Source organism: Taudactylus pleione, unplaced genomic scaffold, assembly GCF_031769625.1.
Source record: "Taudactylus pleione unplaced genomic scaffold, aTauple2 ptg000013l, whole genome shotgun sequence".
Classification (NCBI taxonomy): Eukaryota; Metazoa; Chordata; class Amphibia; order Anura; family Myobatrachidae; genus Taudactylus; species Taudactylus pleione.
Genome location: NW_028284416.1, coordinates 376930 through 390000, shown reverse-complemented (window position 1 = coordinate 390000; position 13071 = coordinate 376930). Strand labels below are relative to the sequence as shown.

The 13071-nt window shown below is 44.6% G+C and overlaps 1 protein-coding gene across 1 annotated transcript in view; it reads left to right on the top strand.

The window, feature by feature from the left end:
- The window catches only part of SLC34A3 (solute carrier family 34 member 3), a 24056-nt gene extending 17353 nt beyond the window's left edge, over positions 1 to 6703 (top strand). Inside the window, exons 9-13 of the mRNA XM_088469035.1 lie at positions 290 to 407; positions 1212 to 1379; positions 2880 to 2996; positions 3764 to 3888; positions 6118 to 6703. Of these exons, the coding sequence (XP_088325161.1) occupies positions 290 to 407; positions 1212 to 1379; positions 2880 to 2996; positions 3764 to 3888; positions 6118 to 6633 (1044 nt within the window). The 3' untranslated portion in view covers positions 6634 to 6703. The remainder of the gene's footprint in view (positions 1 to 289; positions 408 to 1211; positions 1380 to 2879; positions 2997 to 3763; positions 3889 to 6117) is intronic.
- The last annotated feature ends 6368 nt before the right edge of the window (positions 6704 to 13071 follow it).

The following is a 13071-nucleotide window of genomic DNA, read 5'->3' as shown; positions in this document are numbered from 1 at the left end:
GCAAGGCAGAAAAATAACACTGATAATATAGAAATGTTTTTTTTTTCTTTTTAAGTGATCTAACATTGTAGTCTCAGCTGATGGCAGGAGGGCTAAAAAGAGCATCTAAAATATATGTACAGTATGTGTGTGTCTAATAGTGGCTCTACTTGCTGTTTTATAAGGGACTCTGGCTGTATTTCCATCATTCCCCTTGCTAGTGCTTATGCCTGATTAATTATACAATGTATACAAGTCTGTAGTATTTACAATTGTATTGACTGATATATACATGTGTGGATTGTTGTAGAAAACAGAATTAATCCCCGCTACTAACGTGACTAACTGCAGCATTGTCACCTGCTTCACCAACACAAGTGGGACATTCATAGAAAGCACCTTCACCATTAAGGAAAACTTGGAAAGATGTAAGTGAGGCACTCGCACTGTCTGTGGGATTTGTGCAGCATGCTCTGAAATAATTAGTCACTTCGGTGTATATCGTGCTTGCCTATTGTTATAACCAGCCTGGAGAGGCCTGCGGAATAGGAAGCTGGGAGTGTGATGATGACATAATTTGCGCCATTACTCACTCGCTCCCCACTGCGCATTGATGCACAGCAGGACGGGGCTATCATGCCATGATTTGCATCATCAGGCGAGATCCGGGAGGGTGGCCCTGCTCTTCCGGGAATCCGGGAGGACTGCCTAAAATCCAGGAGTCTACCGGAGTAGGCAAGTGTGGTGTATTTCATACAAATATCATAACCCTGCTCCACCATAAGCCAACTTCTAGTCATGGCCACTCCACCAATTGTTTTGTTGCCAAGGTCATGGCCAACCACTATTTAATTGTTCTTTGTCAATTTAACCAAGTCTAATGGTCACCTATACACAGAGGGGCGGCCATTTTGTGAGCCAGGCCATCAATACGCCGCCTTCCCATTCACCGGGCACTAGCTACTGTATATCACTAAAGTGCCTCGTTGCTCGTAGAAGTTCCTGACTTCTCACGAATAGTTCAGCCTACAAAACGGCAGCCCCCAATGTTTGTAGACAACGGGTACATTTCTTTTATTATGTTTAAATGTTTTTGGGCCAAACAAGCATTACCTCATGTCTCCCCTGAAATATGATGACCAAACAGTTCTCTGAGTAGAAATAAATGCAGCGATAGATCTGGATGGATAATCATGGATTGGAAACTTTCATGACTCTCTCTCTCCGAACAGGTGTCCATATTTTTTCGCATGCCAACCTCTCGGACATAGCAGTGGGCTTGATCCTGCTGACCGCCTCTCTCCTGGTTCTCTGCACTTGTCTCATCCTCATCGTGAAACTCCTGAATTCTGTCCTGAAGGGCCACATCGCTCAAGTAATTAAGAAGATCATTAATGCAGGTGAGGACGTTTGCATTAGTCCCTGGAATTTTCAGAGACTTCTATCCACCAACCCAACGTGCTTCATAATCATTCCCAACAAAAGTATTGCCCCCCCCCACCGAAGGAGCATCATTTATTTATCCTTTTTCCATTGAAGTTTATTCATTATCTGGTAGAGCCCCCAGCGTCATGTTTATATAAAACTATAAGTGAATATTGGAATTTTAGCTTAAAAAAAAAAAAAATCCCTATAGACCTTTCATTAAGGGTATAACTGTAACTTATCGCTCCCTACATGTGGCCAGGGACCTCTTCCCTGTATGAGAGCGAGGGATCGCACATGCATTTCCACTCTGAAAATGGATTTTTGCACCAACTCTGGTGTCTTATACTTTTAATGGGATACGTTGACCGCCTCTTACCGGTACTTAGGATGAGATATTTCAGGCTGACTTTGACTACTATAAGAGAAATGGGTCTATTCACTAAGCCTTGGAGAGGGGTAAAATGGAGAAAGACAAAAATCCCGCCAATCAGCTCCTGTCATTTTTCAAGAGCGTTATACACACAAATAGGTTTGTTTAATGAATGGGATGCTGAAGTGGAAGGAGATTATACCTTCATTCAGGAGCGTAGTTAAACCTATGGGGGCCCCAAAGCAAAATTTCTACGCCTGGTGCAAGTTTCGATGGTGCATCCGATGGCAGAGGCACCAGATGGTATTACAGTGTCTTTGGACATCTCAGGGCCTGATTCAGCAGATTCCCGATTATCGTGAATCTGCGCCTGCGCAGGACCTGTTTTGCGCACCTGCAGAATGGGTCCTACATGATCGCATGGAAGCCCCCATGTGCTTCTGCCTGATTGACCGGCTGAGGCATTAATGGGGCGGTGCAGGGGCGGGGACGGCCGGCGTTCCCGGAAAACGGGGTCGTGTCCCTCCGTTTCCAGGAGTGGCGAGGCCAGGACCTGCATTCATGGACGCAGATTCCTGGCCTCCCAGGCTGGCCAGTCTGCATAAGCTGAGGCTTACGGCGCCATCCAACATCGCGACTGATGATCGCGATGGTGATCCCAGCCTGTGACTTTGGTTGCAGCGCTGGGATCGCAGATGCAGCAGGGGGGGAAGTCAGACACCTCCTGCTGCATTTACATTTTAGCAAGGACGGAATTGCAAAGTTGCTTGTGTGCTGCTCTGTAATTCCGTCCTCTGCTGAATGAGCCCCTCAGTCCCTGTACATTGAGACGCACGGCTGTACACCAGGGAAGGGCTGTATAGCTGCGTTTGCGTCCTAGTCAGAATCAGTCGAAGAGAGTATTACAATCAGTATCACCAATGTTACAGTAAATACATTTTCTAATAGTACATCTCTAATGTCCCCCAATAGCCTTGTCATACAAGAGTCATATGATAAATTCAGGGACGCGCCACTTGTTTCCTGTTACATTATTGTAATAGTGTCAGAGTGTCGGCTTAAATGATTATATGGTAACGCTTTATGTTCTATATCTGCACAGACTTCCCATTCCCATTCAGCTGGCTGAGCGGATATTTGGCCATCATCGTTGGTGCTATAATGACTTTCGTGGTGCAGAGCAGTTCTGTCTTCACAGCGGCTATTGTGCCCTTGATGGGTAAGCGACATAAAACACAGAGCTCCAAATGACAACACTGTACAGTATCCCCAATGTGAAGCACTGTGGGAGGAGATGGAGCAACCAATCAGCTTCTAGCTATGATTTTATAGATTGTACTGGATAATTTATAGCTTTAAGCTGATTGGTTGCCCTGGGGAACATCTCTGCTTGTCTTCTACAGAAGGACATCAACCCTTAAATTCTGTATATTAAGTCATGAAACCAGTTTGCTAAACATTATTCCTGGTTTATTAATGGAGAGGTGTTCCTGCTGATAGAGGCCCCGATTCAGGGAAGGACGGATTTGCAGAGCAAGCACACAAGCGGCTGTGCAAATCCGTCCATCTCTGATGCAAATGCCAAAGGAGTTGTCAGGCACCTCATTGCTGCATTTGCAATTCCAGCACTGCGACTGATGTCACAGGCTGGAATCACCATCAGAACTGCTTTCTCCTGAGGTTTACCGCAACCTGGCCGGTGCCTGGTCTCGCAGGAGGCCAGGAATCTGTGTCCGCTGAGGCAGACCCTGGCCTTGTACCTTCTGGAACACGGCAACGACAGGCTCAGACCCCTAACCATCGGACATGTGGGTTCATTCTCGGATGACCATGCATCTCTGGAACAGGCCCAAAATACAAGGCTGGGAGAACTGGAGTTTGAAGTGCACCAACAGTTGGAGAATCACCAGTTGCTCGCCTCAGGATAACAAATCTTCATTGTCACATTTATTAGACTCACCTTGTGGTGCGTGTTTTGTTTTCCAGGTGTTGGGGTCATCAGCATGAACCGAGCTTACCCCTTGTTTCTTGGATCTAATATTGGGACCACCACAACTGCTGTGTTAGCAGCCTTGGCCAGCCCTGCAGAGTCTCTAAGCGAATCAGTGCAGGTATAATGTCTTGTGATTTCCCGCTTTTCCTGAAGGTCAGGGGGGCGCTAAAAACGAATCTTTCTCCTTCCGCCCCTCCCCCCCCTTCCCCCTCAAAAAAGGCCAATAGATAAAGGGACAGTGGTTGTGACTCAGAGGTGGGGGCAGTGTCAATATTTGCCCAGTTGTGCAATTAGTTGCTACTGCGCATGGTCGAAAAGCCCTGGAAACCCTTAAGGCATATGTGTGACACTGAGAGAACGGTGTTACGTTTGGGAGTGCTCCTATTTCAGCTGGCGCCGGAAGCCGGGGGCGATCCTGGGCAGTGTTTGGGGGAGGCCTGAAGTGAATGCAAATAAAGGCCGTCTCGTGAGCGTGTCGTGGGACTGTCACAGGTGTGTCAGTGGACGCGGCTGCGTTCTCAAATGTAGATCCGCAGACACAGAAGCCATGATTGGAGAATTTTCAGAAGTAGACACTGCACCAGCCATAGGGTGTTGCAAGTGTTGATGGTGCAAGCAATGGCGCGCCGATGGAGAAGTGTTCGCAACCGCCGGTGGGTTGACGCCCACTTTCAATGACCAATAAAACTGAAAGTGAGCGTCTCAGAGCTCGCAGAGTCTGTCATATGCTCGTACGCAAAAGGAAGGTTGAGAAAAGCATTTGCATATTACCGCCGCTGAGACTCCGCAAACATTCATCTACCTCTTTTCCAGGCCCCTTGTCATCAAACCATTAAAAAGGGCCTTATACCTATTGGCTCTAGATTACATTTTTGCACAAGGGTCTATTGTGGAAATAAATATGCCATAGGGCTCTATTTACTACAATCCGCATATTGAATGCAGATTGTAGTGTGATATTAATTACTGAATTCGCATTGTGAATTCAGACAATATCACAGGGATTTACTACAAATCCCTTGTAGGGACAGAGCTTGCGGTAAAGCTCTGTCCCTGCAAATCCCCTCCGGAGCCCTATCACGGTATTTTCGCAAAACATACCATGACAAAGTGCCCGGGCATGCTCCGACCGGCTGCCGCTTCCCCCGGTACTAAGCCCCGCCCCCCGTGATCGCGGACTCCCCCCTGTGACCCCCCTCCCTTAATTACACTTACCTGCATGATCCGGGCCTCCGGTGATGTCCTCCATTCCTCCGGTCAGGTGATCTCCCATACTGCACTGGGACCCGATCACCTGATGACCGGGCCGCAGTGCACCATGGGAGACCAGCTGACCGGAGGGAGGACATCACCCGGAGCCCCTATCACCGGTCCATGGAGTCAGGTAAGTACATTTTTTTTTTTACTTTTTTTTTTTTTTACAGTAATCAGCTTGAGGTCTGTTTAGACCACATAGCTGATTACTGGGACTGACTCCCGCCTCTGCTCTCCCCGTTAGAGCAGAGTAGGAGTCCGGTAACCGGGGGAGACCTCCAGGTGGCGTTATTATCACAGGGCTTTCCCTGATATTTTTTCACAATTTATTTCTAGTAACTTTGGTCGGATCACATTTCCCATTACAATTATGGGAAATGCGATCTGCTTTACTAAAAATAAGTGATACTTAGGGGTTGGAGTAGAATTTTACGAATTCTACTCCAATTGCCCTGTAATAACTATAGGTGATACTAAAATAATGTGAAAAGGGTGTGAAAACACAAAACAGCCTTTATCACTTTATTTTAGTCAAAATAATGTTAATAAATAGAGTTATCTCCATAACAATCTGCACCTTTACTGGGATACGGTAGGTGAAGTTGGCGTAAGTAATCGTCTACGGTCAGTGGGTTAAATTTAAAAGGGATAGCCCAAAATCTTGTGTGTCAGCAGCAGTTAATAGATTAGATAAGAGAAGTGTCGTCCTCCCTCCCCCCCCCGTCCGATCGCGGCAACAGAGCCTTGGACCATAAAAGAAAGTTCCAAGATAACTTTTTCGTGCGGACTCAGTTATCCGCTACAGTGCATTTCAAAGAAATCATTTTGTACTTTTAATTTTAACTTTCCAGCTACTGCTGGCCAAAGTCTAACATTATTTCAGCTCTGCAGATTCCAGAGGGAACCTTAGCACAAGATCAGCAGATAAATGTATAATTATGTCACTCGTCCCCAATCAACCTTTCACTGAGTACAGATCTGCTGCCACTGTAGCTCTAGAGGACATTTCGGGGTCACTAAAGGGTTCAGGGTGATGTCCTAACCACAGGTGATCTGTTGGCCGTACATTTCACCATCTTCTCCTCATTTCTAGGTGGCCTTCATCCATTTGTTCTTCAACCTCACCGGCCTATTGCTCTGGTACGTTGTTCCCTACCTGCGGATTCCCATCCACATAGCCAAGAAGTTTGGAGACATTACTGCCAAGTACCGCTGGTTTGCTGTCCTGTACCTGCTCCTCAGCTTCCTCATCCTACCTCTGGCCGTGTTTGGCCTCTCCATGGCCGGCTGGGTGGTCCTGGCCTCTGTGGGGGTTCCAATACTGGTGGTCATCATTGCTGTTATTGTCATCAATGTCCTCCAGAAGAGGTTCCCAAAATGTTTGCCAATGTTCTTGAAGAACTGGGACTTCCTGCCCGCATGGTTGCACTCGCTGGCTCCTTGGGATAAGCTGATCTACTCAATGTGTAAATGCTGCTGTAAGAAGTGTTCCCAGCACAATGAAGATGAAACAGAAGTGAAACCTAAGGAGCTTCTGCCTGTGGAAATCCCAGCCTTCGACAATCACTGCTATGAAAACCCGGACTTTGCACAATCCCAACACCTATGAGGTGCACCCGCCATCCTCTGGACTCAAAACTCCTTTTCTCACTAACCCTTGTCCTCAACTATTTATGCTAAAGAAAAGTTTTTATTTGTATTTTGCTAAAAATTCATATATATATATATATATATATATGTATATATATATATAATAAAAATATACATTTATATATATATATATATATATATATATATATATATATGTATATTTTTATTTTTTTTGTATATAAGAATAATGTACTCTGCTCCTGGATACAAATGGTTCCAACTTTAGGTCGTGGGTGGATCGCAGAAGAGATACAGGTGAGATAGTCTGTTCTCTGAATAACACACATAATGGGTGTGTGCAGGCTTGAGAGGGTAGGGGTGTGCAACAACCCCCCTACCCCTTTAGGACATAGGCAAACCCGTCCCACCCACAGGATAAAGACTATCCCCACCAACACCCAGGACACAGACTACCGGCATTTCCACCAGATTCAGGATACTAACCTGCTGGGCAGCAGTGACCACAACTGTTGTGTCCTCCTCGCATCACAGCTGACTCCTGGGGTAGAAGCAGCCTCATTTTGAATCCAAAAAGTGGCTGATGTAAAACTGTTCTATTCAGATACAGCATCAGCCATCTTGATTTCAAAAAGAGTCTGTCTCTTCAGTGGCAGCTGGGTGAGATAATGGGAGGAGTCGCTGCAGGACAGTCTTGGCACTGCCCAAGGGGTGTGCAGGCGCACACCAAGCACCCAATATTACCCACGTTTAGGAGTTGCTTGTGGGATAGTGAAATATTGTGGCTGAAGACAGGCCCACAAAAATGAAAGCACTGAATCAGGGCACCGCCTGAGTCCAAAAACAGATTAATCCGCATGAAACAGTGTTGTGTCACATATACCAACATAATCCATTTCACAAAGGTGACATTTGTCTAGTTATCATAAGGGATCCTAAAAAAGGTGTGGGTACAAGAACCGTGGCCTCCCTTGAAGGCCTGGTACTGGTGATCATGGTGGGTGCAGATGGCACTCAGTCTACATCTTTGCTGGACTAAGGATGGAGAAAAGTGACTACATAGGCCAATTGTTTCCTGTTAGCCCACAGAATCACACACCCATAGGTTGCACTCAAAGTTTAGGATGGGGCTCCAAAAAGTGGTTACATCAGGGCCCAAGATTACTTTCACCAGCCCTGAGTATCCTTTACTCTGTGACTGGGCTTGGTTAATGAACTGAAGTCTTGTTATACATTGAATAACTCATTACCTACTGTAAATTACATATTAGAAGTCAATGAGAAGCTCTGGAACCATATAAAAGCATAAGGCTGTAGGCCAAGTGATGTCATCAAAAATGACCAGTTATGATATTATACAGGTATTATATCATTAGCATACCTAATGTATTACATACCATTTAATTCACTAAGAGAATGTTAATTCAGTCAGAGGGGTATATTTACTAAAGTACGGAATTTTAGAAATGGAGAAGTTGCCCATAGCGACCAATCAGATATTAGCTATTGTCTTCTAGAAGGTGCTAAATAAATGATAAGTAGAATATGATTGGTTGCTATGGGCAACAACACCACTTCTCAAAACCTGCACTTTAGTAAATATAGCTCAGAAAGTGGGAAATACCTAGCTAGACTAATGTCTCCCTGATTATTGTGTCATGTTGGTGTGTATGGTGAGCTTGTTTGGTTTGCTAACTGGGAATACCACTGGTGTGCTGTTTAAGAGGGTTCAAAATGGCGGTTTAAATGTTTGTCTCAAGATGGCACCACTACTACCCCTATATCTGTATAAGCATCATATAAGAGGTCAATGCTGTCCACGTGTTATTGAACTTATTGGCTGTTTGCACAGTTATATCATCTGCATTGGTATAACGTTTCGCTGTAACATAGCATTCTGCCGCTGTAAAACGCAGCAAAGTGGCATGATGGGAGGTTTTTAAACCTTTCATAACTTAAAATAAAAAACACCAAAAGAAAACCCAGCAAATTAGTCACTTGTTCTTGTTTATGGTTTCTTATTATGGCATTATAAAAGCAACTGGGGAATTGGGAGAAATGGGAAATTGTTGGACGAAAGTGTTTCGATAAAGTTTATTAACAGAACAGTTCTAATAGTAGAACGTGTGGCAACCGTGGCAACTAATCAGATGTCACCATTCCTCAGACTAATGGCTGATGGAAGGTTGCTATGGGTGACAACGTATTTCTTAATTTGTAAAACAGATTATCCAATGAGACAATTGTAAAGAAACATGATAATGAACAAAAGCAGAAATTAGCATATTTAAATCTGACATGACTTTGGTAACGGCACGTCCAAATAACCAAGAGTGTTTGTCCTTGCCAATGGAAGGAGCTGGGTGTATTGGGGTGTACCTTGTTAAATACGGTTTGAAACGTAAATACACCCAGTTTTACACCCATAGGTGGGATTATTTAAATGATCTGATGGGGAAGGAGAAGGCGCAGTTACGGAGTCATTCTTTATATGGGTGGGGTCAGAGCAGCATTCTTCCCGTAAATGGACCATACACCTGGAAATGGCTGGGTACTAGGTGAATTTGGGCAAAAATACAAGTTGTAGATCTTTATTTTGTGTGATTTGTATATTAACCATTGTGGTAAGTCATTATCTTAGTTTAACCTATATTCCAGAAAATGAAGGCTGTTCATTCAACAGGAATCGAAATTTGGCCTTGAATTACCTCAGTGATATCATTGGAATCTAGAGAACGCGATTCTATTGAATAGTGATTCAGAACACAAAATGGCTGCTGTACCACCACGATCTGTGCTAAGCAGGATTCCCCATGACGTATGCACAGGAGATAGCATTTTTCGCCCTATAATAAGTCGACCTATAACAGTGGAGCAGAGTTTGATTTAACATTAGGATTAATTCTATAACTAGTGGGAAATATATTTAAACCTATGGAGAATATTCATCCTTCAGAATTCTAACTTCTCCAACCCATCTACTTCAGCTTTGCCCCTCACGATTTTACCTTCTCCAACCCATCAACTTCAAGTTCACCTCACGTTTCTTCAATCCACGGAATTCAACTTCACCTCTCATAATTATCATAAAGCATGTTCGATAAATAAACATTCTTAAAGCAGATATTAATTCATTATCACAAAACATAATCAATAAAGGAACATAATAAACATACTAATAAAAAGTCTCATCATCCTAAAGCATAATCAATAAGCAGTAAATATATCTACATCAATTTAATAGCAATCACAATATATAACTGTTAAACAACATATTTACAGATACGATATCGCGTTATGTCATAATCCAGAAAATAGTCAATAAACATTACACATCTTCCAAACAGATACAGAAGCAAAGTCAGAAGTCATGATGGATAATGAAAATGGATAAACTAAATATATAGAGAACTGTGGCCCTGATTCAGAGACGGATGCTCTTTCAGAGCGCTCGCTCTGAATTTGGGCGGTTTTTTTTTTTGTGTGGCCTCTTGGCCACTCGCATAGCTGTGGGTGATCACCCACAGCTATAGCGAGCGGCCAGGATGATGGTCAAGATGGTGAAGACCATCGCGACCATCAGGCTTGCGACGAGACCCTTGTGGTAGGGTCTCGTGGCCGCAAGCCCCAGAGAGCTTCTGGCTCTAATAGAGCCGGAAGCTCTCCCATTGACATCAGTGGTAGGCATTCGCTTGGGAACGTCTCTGTTTGTGAAGCCACCCCCGGCCACGCCTACCAAACGGGGCGAGCTGTCAATCACCATCGACAGCTCACCCCCTTTGGTACGAGACCTGGAGCGACGGAGCGCTCGTCGCTAGCCGGGTCTCGCGCATGCGCACAACGGAGCCGGCTCCGTCGTGCTCATGCCCAGTGGGCAAACATCGACCCAGTTGCAAGCACTCAGCACTCGCGACCGGGTCTGAATCAGGCACTGAGTGAGGAAGACCTTTTTAGGAGGCCCCAAAAAGTTGCCACATCTGCGACCTAAACTACTGCAAGTGGCCCTAAAAATATAATACACATATTTGGAAGGTGATGCAATAAGGCACGGAACGCAGTCATTTCGCCATGATTCTAACATTCAACCGACATCATATTTGTTATGTAACTCAAGCATGTGAATTGTTTTGTGCAACCCCCACATTAAGGGTCCCATTGCTTGGGGCAACTCCATTGCTTGATTCAGTAACAAATGAGGATCTTTGTCTCTATTCACAGTTGGCCGATTCTTTGCGGATGCACTGGCCCATCATAAATCCCCTAATGGTTGAAGTCTGACGTCCCCCCCCCAATAAATATCTGACAAACAAATCATTGTCTAAAAAAAAATAATCACATGTGACAACTGGAGTTGGTGTTAAAAGTTTGATCAAATTTATTTTGAAATCAAATTGAAATATTTAAAAAAAAAAAGTTAATTTGGGGGTACACAGAGAGGACCAAAACAAAACAAAACAAGGCACGCCCAGATGGACGGAGTCCATTTTCTAAGACAGGACAATAATGGCCTAACACATGATCATTTGGTGGGACATCGCACCACACTAATGAAAAATAGCATACGTTCTTTGCGCCAGAGAACAACACAACGAAAGTTAATAGTGAGGGAGGAAGGGAGGGAATTTCTAGAAGATAAGTCACACACCATACGCTCTCTAGTAACTAGGAAATGAAACATGACCATATACAGATATAGCCACGCTCATCCATTCCCACGATGGACTAGTGTGCCTGCGTCTATGGTTTCCGCCATAGCTTCCAATGGGCAAACACTATGTCGCGATATGTGGGCCTATGCACATGCATCGCAGCAACAATGTAGCCGGCTACATCTGTACGAGTGTCACTCGAATATATCTGAACGGAGGGAGCAGACCAACAACTCAACCTCGAGTATAAAATGGTCTCAAGCTTACAAGCCAGCCCTAAGCCTCACATCTGTATGAGACGGTAGCTGCCATCGCTATCGGCGTGCATATTCACCGGCCCTGTCCATGCAGTGAGAGATTTGCCTGGAAAGTCCGCTACTCTGCTTCCACATACATAACAATATGCCCCCACAAAACACTTAGCCTACGTGCGGGAGCCCAGTTGCCATCCAGTTGCACCCACTCAGCCTCAAGTGCATAGTAGAGGCGGTTGCAATGCGGCCCCTAGGTGCTATAAGTTGTATATGCTCTGTTACGGAGCATGCGCAGCACGATAAACCAGATCCGCATGCAATAGGGACTTGCATGCAATTCTGCATCAGCTCCAAAATCTGTTTATGGGAGAGACATGGGAGCCGTGAAAGTATCGCCCATAAGTACATGCTACTTGCTATAGCAAGTTTGAAAGACTAGAGAGTGCCTGCCAGAGATCTATGTTGCCTCCCCCCATTGGTTCCCTGCCCATGAGAGCAGGGAACCAAGAGGAGGAGTGAAATTTTGGAGTGGGGTGAACTGGGGAGCAAAACTAAGGGACATCAATACCCGTGTTCTGGATTCCCTCTACCACCACTGATCAAAATAATTGTACCCCTGGGCACTGCAACAAAAGATGACAAAAGGACCCTGATTCCATACCATTCTGGACATCCAGAGTCACTACTTCCACCAATCCAAAGAAGATGTATAGGGGTGTAGTATACCATGTGCAATATCTATAACTGCACCTGTCGGAGCCTGGTACAGAAGGGAGCATCCTTAGCACTACCGAGCATGACGTTCCTCTTACTGCTCATCAGAAAATTGATTAGATTCCCATCTAAGTCTAGTGCACACCATATGACGGTGCGACCTAGCAATGCAGTGACCGATGTAACGTTACCTCTTGTGCACTGTACACACTACACGATCCAGAGTACAACATCGTGATGTATCGTTACATGCTGCATGTAACAGCAACGTGACATTCATTGTATCATGCAGGACAGCAGTTGGGACTATACAATGAATGATGGCCGGGATCGATGCATAGGATGTACACACTATATGATGTATATGATATATCGTTCTGATCCACAGAAGGATATATCGTATGATACATTGTATAGTGTGAACTCAGCACTTAAGGTATAGGAGATAGTTAGGGATAAGGACATATAAAGTATAAATTATGCTCCGACTGTGTGCATGAGCGCTACAGTAGATGGTTGAGAATTTTCAAGCTGATTTGCAAGAGCTTCTATCAACTGTTAATAACCATGAAAGAGAGTTCTGGGATCTGCAAATTCCCTACTCAACTGTTCCAAAGATTTGTCCAAATATAGCTGAATGATAGAAATGACTCCATGCATAGACCAGTGTCTCTTCTATGTTTTAAGCACCTTTTCAAAATTACAATAACCCCATATCAGAGAAATAGGCGAGGTGAGCTTGTTAACTGAAATGCAAGTGTGGCAGTAATTGTGGCACTGTATAGCAGGAGATGACCATGGTGATGCGAGCTTGATATTGCC